The sequence below is a fragment of the Pristiophorus japonicus genome, chromosome 20 (genome assembly GCF_044704955.1).
Source record: "Pristiophorus japonicus isolate sPriJap1 chromosome 20, sPriJap1.hap1, whole genome shotgun sequence".
NCBI classification, from domain to species: domain Eukaryota; kingdom Metazoa; phylum Chordata; class Chondrichthyes; family Pristiophoridae; genus Pristiophorus; species Pristiophorus japonicus.
Genome location: NC_091996.1, coordinates 95,984,222 through 96,002,872, shown reverse-complemented (window position 1 = coordinate 96,002,872; position 18,651 = coordinate 95,984,222). Strand labels below are relative to the sequence as shown.

Genomic DNA, 18,651 nt, shown 5'->3' with positions numbered 1-18,651 from the left:
TGGGCTAGTCCTATAGCCCCAGTCCTCAAGGGAGACGGCACCATCAGAATCTGTAGCGATTACAAAGTAACTATCAATCGTTTCTCCCGAAAGGATGAATACCCACTACCAAAGGTCGACGCCCTCTTTGCAACGCTGGCGGGAGGAAAGAAATTCACAAAGCTGGATTTGACTTCAGCCGACATGACACAGGAACTGGAGGAATCATTGAAGGCCCTCACCTGCATCAACACGTAGAAAGGTGTTTTTGTTTATAACAGATGCCGTTTGGAATCCGATCGACGGCGGCGATATTCCAGAGAAACGTGGAAAGCTTACAGCAAAGAATGACTAAGAAAGCAATAAAGAAAGGAAAGATAGATTACGAAAGTAAACTTGCGCAAAACATAAAAACAGATAGTAAAAGCTTTTACCGATATATAAAATGCAAAACAGTGACTAAAGTAAATGTTGGTCCCTTAGAAGATGAGGAGGGGGATTTAATAATGGGAAATGTGGAAATGGCTGAGACCTTAAACAATTATTTTGCTTCGGTCTTCACAGTGGAAGACACAAAAACCATGCCAAAAATTTCTGGTCACAGGAATGTGGGAAGGGAGGACCTTGAGACAATCACTATCACTAGGGGGGTAGTGCTAGACAGGCTAATGGGACTCAAGGTAGACAAGTCCCCTGGTCCTGATGAAATGCATCCCAGGGTATTAAAAGAGATGGCGGAAGTTATAGCAGATGCATTCGTTATAATCTACCAAAATTCTCTGGACTCTGGGGAGGTACCAGCGGATTGGAAAGCAGCTAATGTAACGCATCTGTTTAAAAAAGGGGGCAGACAAAAGGCAGGTAACTATAGGCCGGTTAGTTTAAAATGCTTGAAGCTATCATTAAGGAAGAAATAGCGGGACATCTAGATAGGAATAGTGCAATCAAGCAGACACAACGTGGATTCATGAAGGGGAAATGATGTTTAACTAATTTACTGGAATTCTTTGAGGATATAACGAGCATGGTGGATAGAGGTGTACCGATGGATGTGGTGTATTTAGATTTCCAAAAGGCATTCGATAAGGTGCCACACAAAAGGTTACTGCAGAAGATAAAGGTACGCGGAGTCAGAGGAAATGTATTAGCATGGATAGAAAATTGGATGGCGAACAGAAAGCAGAGATTCGGGATAAATGGGTCCTTTTCGGGTTGGAAATCGGTGGTTAGTGGTGTGCCACAGGGATCGGTGCCGGGACAACTGTTTACAATATACATAGATGACCTGTAAGAGGGGACAGAGTGTAGTGTAACAAAATTTGCAGAAGACACAAAGATTAGTGGGAAAGCGGGTTGTGTAGAGGACACAGAGAGGCTGCAAAGAGATTTAGATAGGTTAAGCAAATGGGCTAAGGTTTAGCAGATGGAATACAATGTCGGAAAATGTGAGGTCATCCACCTTGGAAAAAAAAACAGAAAAAGGGAATATTATTTGAATGGGGAGAAATTACAACATGCTGAGGTGCAGAGGGACCTGGGGGTCCTTGTGCATGAATCCCAAAAAGTTAGTTTGCGGCTGCAGCGGGTAATCAGGAAGGCGAATGGAATGTTGGCCTTCATTGCGAGAGGGATGGAGTACAAAAGCAGGGAGGTCCTGCTGCAACTGTACAGGGTATTGGTGAGGCCGCACCTGGAGTACTGCGTGCAGTTTTGGTCACCTTACTGAAGGAAGGATATACTTGCTTTGGAGGGGGTACAGAGACGATTCACTAGGCTGATTCCGGAGATAAGGGGGTTACCTTTTGATGATAGATTGAGTAGACTGTGTCTTTACTCATTGGAGTTCAGAAGGATGAGGGGTGATCTTATAGAAACATTTAAAATAATGAAAGGGATAGACAAGATAGAGGCAGAGAGGTTGTTTCCACTGGCCGGGGAGACTAGAACTAGGGGGCACAGCCTCAAAATACAGGGGAGCCAATTTAAAACCGAGTTGAGAAGGAATTTCTTCTCCCAGAGGGTTGTGAATCTGTGGAATTCTCTGCCCAAGAAAGCAGTTGAGGCTAGCTCATTGAATGTATTCAAATCACAGATAGATAGATTTTTCACCAATAAGGGAATTAAGGGTTACGGGGAGCGGGGGGGGGGGGGGTAAGTGCAGCTGAGTCCATGGCCAGATCAGCCATGATCTTGTTGAATGGCGGAGCAGGCTCGAGGGGCTAGATGGCCTACTCCTGCTCCTAATTCTATGCTCTTATGTTCTTCTGACCAGCACCTGAGCATGTGCTTGACCAAGAGTTTTGCACGCAGTTGTTTATTGTGGCCAGGTCTTGATAAAGATAGAGTACATCGTGAATCAGTGTACGACATGTCAATCGGTAAGCAAGCAATCACCATCAGTACCATTACAGCCATGGAAATGGCCTCCCAGGGTGTGGCAAAGGCTACATATTGATTTTGCTGAGTTAGAAGGACAACAATTGTTCACTGTGATTGATAGCCATTCGAAGTGGGTTGAGGTGTTTCTAATGTGGAAAATAACAAGTAAAACATTGGACATTTTGCGAAGTTTATTTTCTTCATTTGACCTCCCAAAAGAAATTGTTTCGGATAATGGACCACAATTCCATTCCGACGAATTTGCACAATTCACAAGCAAAAATGGTGTGAAACATACCAAGGTTCCACCATACCATCTTGCTTCGAATGGTGCAGCAGAGCGCACTGTACAAATTGTAAAACGTGCCCTCATAAAACAAATGTTAGATCCAAATCCAAGGAAACATTGGATTACAAATTGGCAAATTTTTTGATTACATATCGAAATATTCCTTAAAAAAACTACTGGTAGACCACCAGCAGTGTTGTTTCTCAAACGACAGCCACGAACTAGATTCTCGTTGTTAAAGCCAAATTTGGCACAGTCTGTAGAAGAGACACAATTAAGACAGAAAGAGAATCATGATAGAGGTAGAGTAAAGGAGAGAAGTGTGAAATTAAACCAGAAGGTGAGAGTGAAGAACCATCATCATAAATGGTTAAAGTGGTTACCAGGAAGAGTGGTGAAGATATGTGGTCTCATATTTGGTAAAGATGTTTGATAATGGAGAGGTTAGGTTTGTTCATATTGATCATATTTTACCTACAGACATAGAAGGAATTGAAGGTGGGAATGATTCAATTATTTCTGATTCATCAGATAGTTTTGATACACCAGTAGCAAATCCTAAATCCAATGTACTGGAAACAAATCCAGAAGAGAATCAGAATGAAAGTCTGAGTCCGAGTCAGGAAACAAAGAACCTGAAGTTAAAGGGAGTTCAAATGAAAATCAAGGAATTCCGTGGAGGAAAACGTTCCTCAGGATGAGCCTCGAATGAGTTTAGATTCGACACCATGTTTGGAAGGTTCTGTTCGAGAGTGAAGGTATCCTCTTCGAAACAGAAAACAAGTGGTAAAGTTAAATTTGTAAATATGGATAAAAGTAAGTCTATATCCTGTATTATGTATAAACATGCAAGTTATGTATGATGTTGTTATAATAACTTCTTCATTAAGGAGGGAGAAGAGTAATGTCTGTGAACTTGTAATGTTTGTAGCTCCACACTGTGGATGTGGACTTATTATGTACTGCAACTAGAGTTAATAATTAAACAGAAGCAGCAGATTCCGGAGACTTCTGAGAGCTGCCGGCCATGTTAGAAAGCTGTGTGTGCTTGTGCTCTGTGAATATATCACACCGGCCTTCCCGAGGTCTGCGAATTGGGCAAGCACAGCCCCAGGTTTGCCTGACTCTTGATCGGAAATTAAGTCGGTTTTGGCAATCACTATCAAAGTGTCTGGTTCAAGATTAATGAATAGAATCTAAATCACCTTAAGCACAGCAGTAAATGTAATTGTACACATCACCATAATGCAGCATTTATTTGGTTATAGCATGACAAATTACCATTTTTCGCATAAGATTACATAGAATGTACAGCACAGAATCAGGCCATTGGTCCAACAAAGCCGGTGTCTATACTCTACATGAGCCTCCTCCAACTTTACTTCATCTCACCCTGCCAGCATATCCTTGTATTCCTTTCTCCCTCCGGTATTTATCCAGCTTCCCTGAGAATGACGTGAATAGCACGTTAAGTGAGTTGGTCTTAGCACAGGTTAAGGGTCCACAGCCAAATAGGGAATGGAAGACCAACAGGAAGAGCAGTGCAGGGAAGGTAGTGCAGGGGTCCCCTACGGTCATCCCCCTGCAAAACAGATACACCGCTTTGGGTACTTTTGAGGGGGATGACTCATCAGGGGAGGGCAGCAGCCAAGTTCATGGCACCGTGGCTGGCTCTGAGGGCAGGAAAAAGAGTGGGAGAGCTATAGATTGAGAAATGGTGCAGAAGGGAGGGATTCAAATTCCTGGGACATTGGAACCGGTTCTGGGGCAGGTGGGACCAGTACAAACCGGACGGCCTGCACCGGGGCAGGATCAGAACCAATGTCCTAGGGGGGGGGTGTTTGCTAGTACTGTTAGGGAGGAGTTAAACTAATATGGCAGGGGGATGGGAACTTATGCAGGGAGACAGAAGGAAATAGAATGGAGGCAGAAGCAAAAGATAGAAAGGATAATAGTAAAAATGGAGGGCAGAGAAACCCAAGGCAAAAAGCAAAAAGGGCCACATTACAGCAAAATTCAAAAGGGGCAAAGTATGTTAAAAAGACAAGCCTGAAGGCTCTGTGCCTCAATGCGAGGAGTATTCGGAATAAGGTGGATGAATTAACTGCACAGATAGCAGTTAACGGATACGATGTGATTGGCATCACAGAGACATGGCTCCAGGGTGACCAAGGCTGGGAACTCAACATCCAAGGGTATTCAGCATTTAGGAAGGATAGACAGAAAGGAAAAGGAGGCAGGGTGGCGTTGCTGGTTAAAGAGGAAATCAATGCAATTGTAAGGAAGGATATTCGCCTGGATGATGTAGAATTGGTATGGGTGGAGCTGCGGAATACCAAAGGGCAGAAAACGCTAGTGGGAGTTGTGTACAGACCACCAAACAGTAGTAGTGAGGTTAGGGACAGCATCAAACAAGAAATAAGGGATGTGTGCAATAAAGGTACAGCAGTAATCATGGACGACTTTAATCTACATATAGATTGGGCTAACCAAACTGGTAGCAATGCGGTGGAGGAGGATTTCCTGGAGTGTATTAGGGATGGCTTTCTAGACCAATATGTCGAGGAACCAACCAGGGAGCTGGCCATCCTAGACTGGGTGATGTGTAATGAGAAGGGACTAATTAGCAATCTTGTTGTGCAAGGCCCTTTGGGGAAAAGTGACCATAATATGGTAGAATTCCTTATTAAGATGGAGAGTGACAAAGTTAATTCGGAAACTTAGGTCCTAAACTTAAGGAAAGGTAACTTCGACTGTATGAGATGTGAATTGGCTAGAATAGACTGGCAAAGGATACTTAAAGGGTTGATGGTGGATAGGCAATGGCAAACATTTAAAGATCACATGGATGAACTTCAGCAATTGTACATCCCTGTCTGGAGTAAAAATAAAACTGGGAAGGTGGCTCAACCATGGCTAACAAGGGAAATTAAGGATAGTGTTAAAACCAAGTAAGAGGCATATAAATTGGCCAGAAAAAGCAACAAACCTGAGGACTGGGAAATTTAGAATTCAACCGGGGAGGACTAAGGGTTTAATTAAGAGGGGGAAAATAGAGTATGAGAGTAAGCTTACAGGGAACATAAAAACTGACTGCAAAAGCTTCTATAAATATGTGAAGAGAAAAAGATTAGTAAAGACAAACGTAGGTCCCTTGCAGTCAGATTCAGGTGAATTTATAATGGGGAATTAAGAAATGGCAGACCAATTGAACTAATACTTCGGTTCTGTCTTCACAAAGGAAGATACAAATAACCTTCCGAATGTACTCGGGGACAGTGGGTCTAGTGAGAACTGAAAGATATCCTTATTAGGCGGGAAATTGTGTTAGGGAAATTGATGAGATTGAAGGCCGATAAATCCCCGGGTCCTGATAGTCTGCATCCCAGAGTACTTAAGGAAGTGGCCCTAGAAATAGTGGATGCATTGGTGATCATTTTCCAACAATCTATCGATTCTGGGTCAGTTCCTATGGACTGGAGGGGAGCTAATGTAACACCATTTTTTTTAAAAAGGAAGGAGTGAGAAAGCGGGTAATTATAGACCGGTTAGCCTGACATCAGTAGTGGGGAAAATGTTGGAATCAATCATTAAGGATGAAATAGCAGCCCATTTGGAAAGCAGTGACAGGATCGGACCGAGTCAGCATGGATTTATGAAAGGGAAATCATGCTTGACGAATCTTCTGGAATTTTTTGAGGATGTAACTAATAGAGTGGACAAGGGAGAACCAGTGGATGTGGTGTATTTGGACTTTCAAAAGGCTTTTGACAAGGTTCCGCACAAGAGATTGGTGTACAAAATCAAAGCGCATGGTATTGGGGGTAATGGACTGATGTGGATAGAGAACTGGTTGGCAGACAGTTAGCAGAGAGTCGAGATAAACGGGTCCTTTTCAGAATGGCAGGCAGTTACTAGTGGGGTGCCGCAGGGCTCAGTGCTGGGACCCCAGCTCTTTACAAAATACATTAACGATTTGGATGAAGAAAGAGAGTGTAATATCTCCAAGTTTGCGGATGACACTAAACTGGGTGGCGGTGTGAGCTGTGAGGAGAACGCTAAGAGGCTGCAGGGTTTCCAAAGCCATAGAGTACATGTTTGGTTGGTAGTGCTCCTATTCAGGAACCTTGAGGAATACGGTTTTAGGTGAGTGGGCAAATGCATGCAGATGCAGTATAATGTGGATAAATGTGAGGTTATCCATTTTGAGGGCAAAAACACGAAGGCAGAATATTATCTGAATGGCGGCAGACTAGAAAAAGGGGAGGTGCAACGAGACCTGGGTGTCATGGTTCATCAGTCACTGACAGTGGGCACGCAGGTACAGCAGGCGGTAAAGAAGGCAAATGGTATGTTGGCCTTCATAGCTAGGGGATCTGACAGGGCAGGAAGGTCTTACTGCAGTTGTACAGGGCCTTGGTGAGGCCTCACCTGGAATATTGTGACCAGTTTTGGTCTCTCCTAGTCTGAGGAAGGACATTCTTGCTATTGAGGGAGTGCAGCGAAGGTTCACCAGACTGATTCCAGTGATGGCAGGACTGACATATGAGGAGAGACTGGATCAACTGGGCTTTTATTCACTGGCGTTTAGAAGGATGAGAGGGGATCTCATAGAAACATATAAGATTCTGATGGGACTGGACAGGTTAGATGCGGGAAGAATGTTCTCGATGTTGGAGAAGTCCAGAACCAGGGGACATAGTCTTAGGATAAGGGGCAGGCCATTTAGGACTGAGATGAGGAGAAACTTCTTCACTCAGAGAGTTGTTAACCTGTGGAATTCCCTACCGCACAGAGTTGTTGATGCCAGTTCATTGGATATATTCAAGAGGAGTTAGATATGGCCCTTACGGTTAAGGGGATCAAGGGGTATAGAGAGAAAGCAGGAAAGGGGTACTAAAGGAATGATCAGCCATGATCTTATTGAATGGCGGTGCAGGCTCAAAGGGCCGAACTCTTGCACTTATTTTCTGTGTTTCTATGTTTTCCCCTTAAATGCATCGGTTTGCTATTCGCCTCAACTGCTCACTGATTTTCAAGACGGTGGTATGGTTTTGCCAGGTTAAATCTAAATTCAGCGCATCATTCTTGGTTTCTCCAATGTTGCGGCTGTCCTTTAGATGACGTTGGCTCATGGATAGCAGGCTGGTTGCACCATTGGCCATTCTACGGTCCTCGAGGCTAAGTCTGCGAACAGAGTCTCTGCCGTCCTTGCTAGGGACTCAACCTTCAACCTTAAGCTAACTTTGCACATACTGAACTTTTTTCTGCACTTCCCTGGTGTTCAGAAACTTGTAGGTGTAGAAATTCAGTCGTTTCGCGCCCCTGGAAAGGGTCGGAACAGGGGCGCTAAAGGGGTTCAGAGCTGCGAGCGCCAGCATTCGCGCCGCTCGGCACATTCGGTGTTCCGGTGCTGACGATGCTGACCAGTACTGCCTCGAGCCAGTGTGCAACGACCCCGGTTTCGACATCGCAAGGATTTTTGTTTGCCGCTGACCCCGTAGCGCCCCCAGTGTACATTGTGGGAGCGGGCAGTCCGAGCTGTTCTGGCAGCAGTGGGGGAAGAAATGACTACATCAAGTAAGTGTGACTGTTTTTATTTTTGTGATTTATGTTTATGTGGGGGGAGCAATGTATTGGGAATGTTTTTTGTGGGATTTGCTTTTCCAGGGAGGCCCCTCTTAGGGCGCTCTGAGGTGTTTAGCTCGGGGTGTTCAGTTGCTCAGCTGGCCTAGTGCCCTAAGAGAGGTGTGGAACGCCTCCCTTAGCGCTCTGCCCCACACTCAGGGCCCAGGTGCTGAATTTTGTGGCTGCAGACACAAACCATTTCCCAACACAAAACTTATCACCCACCGCCATTAGCACCCTAATTAGCCTCAAACCCAATTTCTTAACTATTATATCAAAATGTTAGAACACACTTTTCAGGCCCTGTTTCAATTTTCATCTAAAACAATCTGTCTGGCTTCACGCTTTTGAACCCTCTTTCAAATTCCAAGGACCTTCTAACGCGCTTCAAAACCCTAGTTTAGGTGAACAGCACAGAACATTAAAATCTTAAACTACTAATGAGAAAACCACTTCAGCTGACCCAACAAATTCAGTTGCATGGATCATACTAAACATGTCACTGAACTAAACCACAAACACCAGATGACGAGCGGACCACACTATAATTATGGTATGAGAGAAGTACTGGACGTGTCTTCCCTTCACCCCCCCACCCCACCCCCTCCAATCATGTTGCAACTATGTTGTCTTGAACTTCCTGTGCCATTTCTCCACGAATGGCTTTCTGCTTTCCTTGTATTTCTTGAAGTTATTTAAGCTGAACTGGGTCAGTCGGAGCCATTCTGGAAATAGCCTTTCGAAGAAGAAATGCTGGAAGAAAAGTTTAGAAAAAGAGTTTCATCAGGATAAACTGACATCTGATCCCAACTTGACTATCGCCCTTCTCCTCCATTCACATACAGACAACATAAGGGCATAAGGATTGGAGCAGGAGTCGGTCATTCGGCCCCTCGAGCCTGCTCCGCCACTCACTAAGATCATGGCTGATCTTCTACCTCAACTCCACTTTCCTGCCTGATCCCCATTTCCCTTCATTCCCTTAAATGTAATCGATCACAGCCTTGAATATATTCAACTGAGCATCCACATCCCTCTGGAGTAGAGAATACCAAAGATTCACAAACTCCAGTGAAAAAATGTCTCCTCATTCTAAATGACCGAACCCTTATCCTGAGTCTATGCCCCCTAGTTGTCGACTCTCCAGCCAGGCTTAACAACCTCTCAGCATCTACTCTGTCAATCTGTGAATCTTGTAGGTTTCAATGAGGTCACCTCTCATTCTTCTAAGATCCAGAGAGTATGGCCTCAATCTACTCAATCTCTCCACATAGATTTGTTAGGGAGGGTTTAAACTAGCTTGGCAGGGGGATGGAAACCGGAGAATGGTTTCAGTGGGCAGAGAAGCAAAGCAGGAATTGGGCAGCAGAAAAGGAGAAAGTGAATTTGGAAGACAGAGGAAACAAGGACTGGAAAATAGACAACAAGGGAGTTTGCCAGCACTAAATAGTATATACTTCAATTCAAGGAGTACAGGGAATAAGACAGATGAGCTGAGAGCACAGATAGACAATTGGGAGTATGACATTATAGCCATTACTGAGACATGGCTGAAAGAAGGACAGGTATGGCAGCTCAACATTCCTGGTTACAGGGTTTTCAGATGGGATAAGAGAGGGGAGTAAAAAAGGAGGGCGGGTCACAGTATTAATTGAAGAAACAGTTACAGCTGTGAGAAGGGGTGATATGTTAGAGGGGTCATCAAACAAGGCCATATGGATTCAATTGAAGAACAAAAAAGAAACGATCGCACTACTGGAGTGTACTATAGACCCCCAAACAGTAAGAGGGAGATAGAAGAACAAATATGTGGGCAAATTGCTGCGAAGTGCAAAATCTACAGAGCTGTAATAGTGGGGGATTTTAACTCCCCTAATATTAACTGGGGAAAAAAAGCAGTGTGAATGGTATAGAGGGTATAGAATTTCTAAAATGCATGCAGGAGAACTTCTTTAGCCAGTATGTAACAAGCCCAACAAGGGAGGGGGCGGTTCTGGACTTGGTTTTGGGGAATGAAGAGGGGCCGGTGGAAAGGGTATCAATGGGAGAACATTTTGGTACTAGTGATTATAATTCAGTAAGATTTAGAGTAGTTATGGAAAAGGACAAAGGTGGACCAGGAAAAAAGTTCTCAATTAGGATAAAACCAATTTTGCTGAGCTGAGATGGGATTTGACCAAGGTGGACTGGAAAAGGCTACTTGATGGTAAATCAATGTCAAGGAGCAGATCCTGAGGGTACAGAGCAAGTATGTTCCCTTAAAAAAGGGTGGGGCTAACAAATCTAGAGCCCCTGGATGTCAAGGGACAGACAGGGTAGGATAAAGAAAAAAAAGGAGGCTTATGATAGATTCCGAGAACTCAATACTGCAGAGATTTGAGAGGAGTATAAGAAGTGTAGGGGTGCAATTAAAAAAGATAACAGGAAAGCAAAGAGAGCATGAAAACATGTTGACAAGTAAAATCAGGGAAAACCCAAAAATGTTTTATAAATACATTAAGAGCAAGAGGATAACTAGAGAAAGAGTGGGGCCTATTAGAGACCACAAAGGAAATCTGTGTGTGGAGACAGAAGATGTGGGTATGATTCTGAATGAATACTTTGCAATTGTTTTCACAAAGGAGAGGGGCGATGCAGACTTTGCAATGAGGGAGAAGTAGTGTGAAATGTTAGACAAGATAAACATAGTGAGAGAGGAAGTATTAAGCTTTGAAAGTGGATAAATCCCCAGGCCCAGATAAAATGTATTCCAGGGTGTTAAGAGACGCAAACAAGGAAATAGCAGAGGCTCTGACCATCATTTTCCAGTTCTCTTTGGCTACAGGTGTGGTGCCAGAGGACTTGAGGACTGCTAACGTTGTACCTTTGTTTAAAAAGGGAGAAAGGGATAGACCGAGTAATTACAGGCCAGTCAGCCTACCGAATGCACCACATCCGACGGGTGAATACCTGACCTCCATTCACTCACAAGGTCTATTTTTTCGCCCCTTGTAGAAGAAAGCACAAAATGCACGACAGACGGAGAGGGCTGGTGGGAGCGGGAGGCTCTACAAATAGTCCAGCTCACAGATGCAGAGGAGGCCCTTGTAGCACCAGCTTTCTGGCCATTTTTCTGAACAATACTTTAAATCCTTAAATCCAAAATCCCAAGAATGAACTGTACTGTTTGGCAAGCTTGTGGGGGTAGCTTAGGGAATAGGATTGACTGGCAGGAGTTCGAGCCAGGCTAACCTGGCTAAGGTGCAATCATATGCAAACGGGCATTTCACACTGATAGGCTGGGAACCCAGGCCAACTGATGTCATCACCATCTAAAGTGATTAGTGGGAACAATACCCCGAGAGGTAACTCACAGACACTATGCCTTCGCATTATTAAATACAGATACAGCAGGAGCAGCGAGATCGGGGCGAGACCGTAGAGGGTCGTGATCGGGGGCCCAGGGAGGCGTGAGTTCGGGGCCAGGGGTAGCACAGGTCAGTCCACACTGCGATAAGTGCGTGCACTAGGTCCGTGCAGCAGAGCTGGTCTCCAATCGTCCTGGTTAACCCTTGCCACTGGACCAAGACCTCGCTCTGTCAAGCCCGTGTGGTGGCTGGTGTGTGACGGCCACCACACGTTAAAAAAATCCACCCACAGGCATCTTCCACCCTTCAGGATGTAGTTCGGGTCCTTTATTGAAACACCTGTGAACTCATCCTCTTTTGGCTTGGAAGCAAGTCATCCTCGTTTCGAGAGACCGTCTATGATGATGAGTGGTGGAAAAATTATTGGAGAAAATCCTGAGGGTCAGGATAAATCTTCATTAATCAAGGACAGTCAGCATGGATTTGTTCAGGGAAGGTCGTGTCTGACTAACTTGATTGAATCTTTCGAGGAGATAACCAGGAGGGTCAATGAAGGCAGTACGTATGATGTAGTGTATATGGATTTTAGCAAAGCTTTTGATAAGGTCCCACATGGCAGACTGGTCACGAAAGTAAAAGCCCATGGGATCCAGGGCAAAGTGGCAAGTTGGATCCAAAATTGGATCATGAGGCAGGAAGCAAAGGGTAATAGTTGATGGATGTTTTTGTGACTGGAAGGCTGTATCCAGTGAGGTTCTGCAGGGCTCAGTGCTGGGTCCCTTGCTTTTTGAGGTATATATCAATGACTTGGACTTGAATGTTGGGGGTATGATTAAAAAGTTTACAGATGACACTAAAATAGGCTGTGTGGTTGATAATGAAGAAGAAAGCTGCGGACTGCAGGAAGATATCAATGAACTGGTCAGGTGGGCTGAATAATCAACGTGGTATTATTTTATTTGACCTGTAATATAACATCTCTATAAAAATAGAATTCAATCCGGATAAGTGTGAGGTAATGCATTTGGGGAGGTCTAACAAGGCAAGGGAATACAAATTATCTGGTAGAAACATAGAAACATAGAAAATAGGTGCAGGTGTAGGCCATTCGGCCCTTCTAGCCTGCACCGCCATTCAATGAGTTCATGGCTGAACATGCAACTTCAGTACCCCATTCCTGCTTTCTTACCATACCCCTTGATCCCCTTAGTAGTAAGGACTACATCTAACTCCTTTTTAAATATATTTAGTAAATTGGCCTCAACAACTTTCTGTGGTCGAGAATTCCACAGGTTCACCACTCTCTGGGTGAGGAAGTTTTTCCTCATCTCGGTCCTAAATGGCTTACCCCTTATCCTTAGACTGTGACCCCTGGTTCTGGACTTCCCCAACATTGTGAACATTCTTCCTGCATCTAACCTGTCTAAACCCATCAGAATTTTAAATGTTTCTATAAGGTCCCCTCTCATTCTTCTGAACTCCAGTGAATACAAGCCCAGTTGATTCAGTCTTTCTTGATAGGTCAGTCCCGCCATCCCGGGAATCAGTCTGGTGAACCTTCGCTGTACTCCCTCAATAACAAGAATGTCCTTCCTCAAGTTAGGAGACCAAAACTGTACACAATACTCCAGGTGTGGCCTCACCAAGGCCCTGTACAACTGTAGCAATACCTCCCTGTCCCTGTACTCAAATCCCCTCGCTATGAAGGCCAACATGCCATTTGCTTTCTTAACCGCCTGCTGTACCTGCATGCCAACCTTCAATGACTGATGTACCATGACACCCAGGTCTCGTTGCACCTCCCCTTTTCCTAATCTGTCACCATTCAGATAATAGTCTGTCTCTCTGTTTTTACCACCAAAGTGGACAACCTCACATTTATCCACATTATACTTCATCTGCCATGCATTTGCCCACTCACCTAACCTATCCAAGTCGCTCTGCAGCCTCATAGCATCCTACTCGCAGCTCACACTGCCACCTAACTTAGTGTCATCCGCAAATTTGGAGATACTACATTTAATCCCCTCGTCTAAATCATTAATATACAGTGTAAACAGCTGGGGCCCCAGCACAGAACCCTGCGGTATCCCACTAGTCACCGCCTGCCATTCTGAAAAGTACCCATTTACTCCTACTCTTTGCTTCCTGTCTGACAACCATTTCTCAATCCATGTCAGCAACTACCCCCAATCCCATGTGCTTTAACTTTGCACATTAATCTCTTGTGTGGAACCTTGTCGAAAGCCTTCTGAAAGTCCAAATATACCACATCAAATGGTTCTCCCTTGTCCACTCTACTGGAAACATCCTCAAAAAATTCCAGAAGATTTGTCAAGCATGACTTCCCTTTCACAAATCCATGCTGACTTGGACCTATCATGTCACCTCTTTCCAAATGCGCTGCTATGACATCCTTAATAATTGATTCCATCATCTTACCCACTACCGATGTCAGGCTGACCGGTCTATAATTCCCTGTTTTCTCTCTTCCTCCCTTTTTAAAAAGTGGGGTTACATTGGCTACCCTCCACTCGATAGGAACTGATCCAGAGTCAATGGAATGTTGGAAAATGACTGTCAATGCATCCGCTATTTCCAAGGCCACCTCCTTAAGTACTCTGGGATGCAGTCCATCAGGCCCTGGAGATTTATCGGCCTTCAATCCCATCAATTTCCCCAACACAATTTCCCGACTAATAAGGATTTTCCTCAGTTCCTCCTCCTTACTAGACCCTCTGACCCTTCTTATATCCGGAATGTTGTTAGTGTCCTCCTTAGTGAATACCGAACCAAAGTACTTGTTCAATTGCTCCGCCATTTCTTTGTTCCCCGTTATGACTTCCCCTGATTCTGACTGCAGGGGACCTACATTTGTCTTGACTAACCTTTTTCTCTTTACATATCTGCAGAAACTTTTGCAATCCGTCTTAAAATTCCCTGCAAGCTTCTTCTCCTACTCCATTTTCCCTGTCCTAATCAAACCCTTTGTCCTCCTTTGCTGAGTTCTAAATTTCTCCCAGTCCCCGGGTTCGCTGCTATTTCTGGCCAATTTGTATGCCACTTCCTTGGCTTTAATACTATCCCTGATTTCCCTTGATAGCCACGGTTGAGCCACCTTCCCTTTTTTATTTTTACGCCAGACAGGAATGTACAATTGTTGTAATTCATCCATGCGGTCTCTAAATGTCTGCCATTGCCCATCCACAGTCAACCCCTTAAGTATCATTCGCCAATCTATCCTAGCCAATTCACGCCTCATACCTTCAAAGTTACCCTTCTTTAAGTTCTGGACCATGGTCTCTGAATTAACTGTTTCATTCTCCATCCTAATGCAGAATTCCACCATATTATGGTCACTCTTCCCCAAGGGGCCTCGCACAACGAGATTGCTAATTAATCCTCTCTCATTACACAACACCCAGTCTAAGATGGCCTCTCCCCTAGTTGGCTCCTCGACATATTGGTCTAGAAAACCATCCCTTATGCACTCCAGGAAATCCTCTTCCACCGTATTGCTTCCAGTTTGGTTAGCCCAATCTATGTGCATATTAAAGTCACCCATTATAACTGCTGCACCCTTATTGCATGCACCCATAATTTCCTGTTTGATGCCCTCCCCAACATCACTACTACTGTTTGGAGGTCTGTACACAACTCCCACTAACGTTTTTTGCCCTTTGGTGTTCTGCAGCTCTACCCATATAGATTCCACATCATTCAAGTTAATCTCATTCCTAATTATTGTATTAATCTCCTCTTTAACCAGCAATGCTACCCCACCTCCTTTTCCTTTTATTCTATCCTTCCTGAATGTTGAATACCCCTGGATGTTGAGTTCCCAGCCCTGATCATCCTGGAGCCATGTCTCCGTAATCCCAATCACATCATATTTGTTAACATCTATTTGCACAGTTAATTCATGCACCTTATTATGGATACTCCTTTCATTAAGACACAAAGCCTTCAGGCTTGTTTTTTTAACACCCTTTGTCCTTTTAGAATTTTGTTGTACAGTGGCCCTTTTTGTTCTTTGCCTTGGGTTTCTCTGCCCTCCATTTTTTCTCATCTCCTTTCTGTTTTTTGCTTTTATCTCCTTTTTGTTTCCCTCTGTCTCCCTCCATTGGTTCCCATCCCCCTGCCATATTAGTTTAACTCCTCCCCAACAGTACTAGCAAACACTCCCCCTAGGACATTGGTTCCGGTCCTGCCCAGGTGCAGACCGTCCGGTTTGTACTGGTCCCACCTCCCCCAGAACCGGTTCCAATGCCCCAGGAATTTGAATCCCTCCCTGCTGCACCACTGCTCAAGCCACGTATTCATCTGTGCTATCCTGCGATTCCTACTCTGACTATCACGTGGCACTGGTAGCAATCCCGAGATTACTACTTTTGAGGTCCTACTTTTTAATTTACCTCCTCGCTCCTTAAATTTGTTTCGTAGGACCTCATCCCTTTTTTTACCTATGTCGTTGGTACCAATGTGCACCACGACAACTGGCTGTTCTCTCTCCCTTTTTAGAACACTGAAAAATTGTAGAGGTACAAAGGGACCTGGGAGGGCAGGTCCACAGATCCCTAAAGGTAGCAGGCCAGATAGATAAGGTGGTTAAGAAGGCATACGGAATACTTGCCTTTATTAGTCACGACATGGAATACAAGAGCAAGGAGGTCATGCTTGAACTGTATAAAACACTGGTTGGGCCGCAGATGGAGCACTGCGTGCAGTTCTGGTCACCACATTACAGGAAAGATGTGATTGCACTGGAAAGGGTGCAGAGGAGATTTACCAGAATGTTGCCTGGACTGGAGAATTTTGGCTATGAGGAAAGATTGGAGATGCTGGGTCTGTTTTCTTTGGAACAGAGGAGGCTTAGAGGAGACCTGATTGATGTGTATAAAATTATGAGGGGCCTGGATAGCATGGATAGGAAGGACCTGTTTTCCTTGGCAGAGGGTTCACCAACCAGGGGACATAGATTTAAAGTAATTAGGGGAGATTTAGAGGAGATATGAGGGGAAGTTTCTTCACCCAGAGGGCAGTGGGGGTCTGGAACTCATTGCCTGAAAGGGTGGTAGAGGCAGAAACCCTCACCACATTTTAAAAATACTTGGATGTGCACTTAAAGTGCCGTAATCTATAGGGCTAGGGACAAAGAGCTAGAAAGTGGGTTTATGCTGCCGGCCGGCACAGACACGATGGGCCGAAATGGCCTTCTTCCGTGCTGTAAATTTCTATGATTCTATGATTCTAACTCTCTCATCCCAGGAATCAATCTAGTAAACCTTCGTTGCACTGCCTCTAAGGCAAGCATATCCTTCCTTAGATAAGGAGACCAAAACTGTACACAGTACTCCAGATGTGGTCTCACCAAAGCCCTGCACAATTCTAATAAGACTTCCTTTCTCTTTAAACCAACCCCCTTGTAATAAAGGCCAACATACCATTTGCCTACCTACATGTTAACTTTCTGTGTTTCATGTACAAGGACACCCAGGTGCCTTTGAACACCAATATTTAAGTGTCTGACTATTTAAAAAGTCGTTTTTCTATTCTTCCTACCAAAGTGAATAAATTCACATTTCTCCACATTATACTCCATCTGCCACCTTATTGCCCACTCGTTTAACCTGTCTATATCCCTTTGCAGATTCTTTGCGACCTCCTCACAGCTTACTGTCCCACCTAGCTTTGTATCATTAGCAAACTTGGATCCATTGCACTCGGTCCCTTCACTTCAGTCATTAATATAGATTGTAAATAGCTGAGGCTCCAGTACTGATCCCTGTGGCACCCCACTACTTACAGCCTGTCAATCTGAAAATAATCCATTTATCCCGACTCTGTTATCTGTCCTTTAAGCAATTAAGCTAATACATTACTCACAACCCCATGAGCCCTTATCTTGTGTAACAACCTTTCATGTGGCTCCTTATCGAATGCCTTTTGAAAATCTCTGGACTTGATGGCCTGCATGATACAACATTTTCTGTTCCTTGGGGAAACTGCTGATCACCTTGCAGTGAAAGGGCTGGAGTGCGGAGCTCCTTGGCTGGCTCAGCTAGTGTCGCTGATACTGTGATACTCCCTGGAGTACAGCTTGTCAGGCACTGGTCACCCTCCGCTACTTCCCCCATGCCCTATTCTTATTGTGTGAGCCTAAACAGCTTGGCTCCCAGGCTATTCCACCGCTGGGGGAGGTGTGTGGGGTGGGGAGGGTGGAGGTAACACAGCCAAGCCCAATCCACAGATTCCCGCTCTCAGCTAGGGTGGCTGGATAGCAGGATTCTGGCTGGTCTACGGCCCCCATCCCACCTGTCACGTATGCACCGTGTGGGTGGGTATGCTCACAGGTTGGCAGAACTGTTGAGTTGGGAGGGGCTTAGCCAATCACGTAATATTCACACGACTCAATAAAACCCCAGCCAGTTGGGTTCAGGGGATGATTCTGAGCCTGGTAATGTGTAGTGTGATTGTTAAACCTTTGCAAATAACTCAACTAGTTCCTAATGGCAATGTCTTGCTATGAATTCTTAAGCAAAGAACCCATGAAGCAAATACGTTACAACATCCACCATCTCCCACCAGCACGAGACTCATTTTGGTTTCCCAATTGCTTTCCTGTCCAAGATTAGGAAATGCATGGCCTTCACTTGTCACCTGCCACGGTGGATAGCGATGTGCATGGAGGATTACCAGCCCACCCTATAGTAGTGGGGCTCCAGAGTGCTGTGCTATCGTGCGACAGTCTCTTGTGCAACCCCCTCCCCCATTTTCTCACTGCCTCCAGCTGTGTCAGGGTACTGCAGCCCCAAAATGGTCCTTCACATGCGAGTCCAGACATTGAATGGTGCCGGCATAGTCGACCGTGGCAGGCATCATCGCAAGGTCTAACCCTGTGCTCAGTTGGTGTCGACCTTCCATCAGGAGTCACCGGATCGCAATCAGGAGGAGAGACATTTTCTGTTTTATTTCTCCCCTCTTTCCCCCACCCCGCCTATCTCACTCAGTGTTGCTACAGCATCTCAA

General features: G+C 44.8%; 1 protein-coding gene across 1 annotated transcript in view; it reads right to left on the bottom strand.

Annotated features, from left to right (window-relative positions):
• Positions 1 to 3,920: 3,920 nt before the first annotated feature.
• The window catches only part of LOC139232716 (very-long-chain 3-oxoacyl-CoA reductase-like), a 52,151-nt gene continuing 37,420 nt past the window's right edge, over positions 3,921 to 18,651 (bottom strand). Inside the window, exon 11 of the mRNA XM_070863213.1 lies at positions 3,921 to 9,028. Within this exon, the coding sequence (XP_070719314.1) occupies positions 8,897 to 9,028 (132 nt within the window). The 3' untranslated portion in view covers positions 3,921 to 8,896. The remainder of the gene's footprint in view (positions 9,029 to 18,651) is intronic.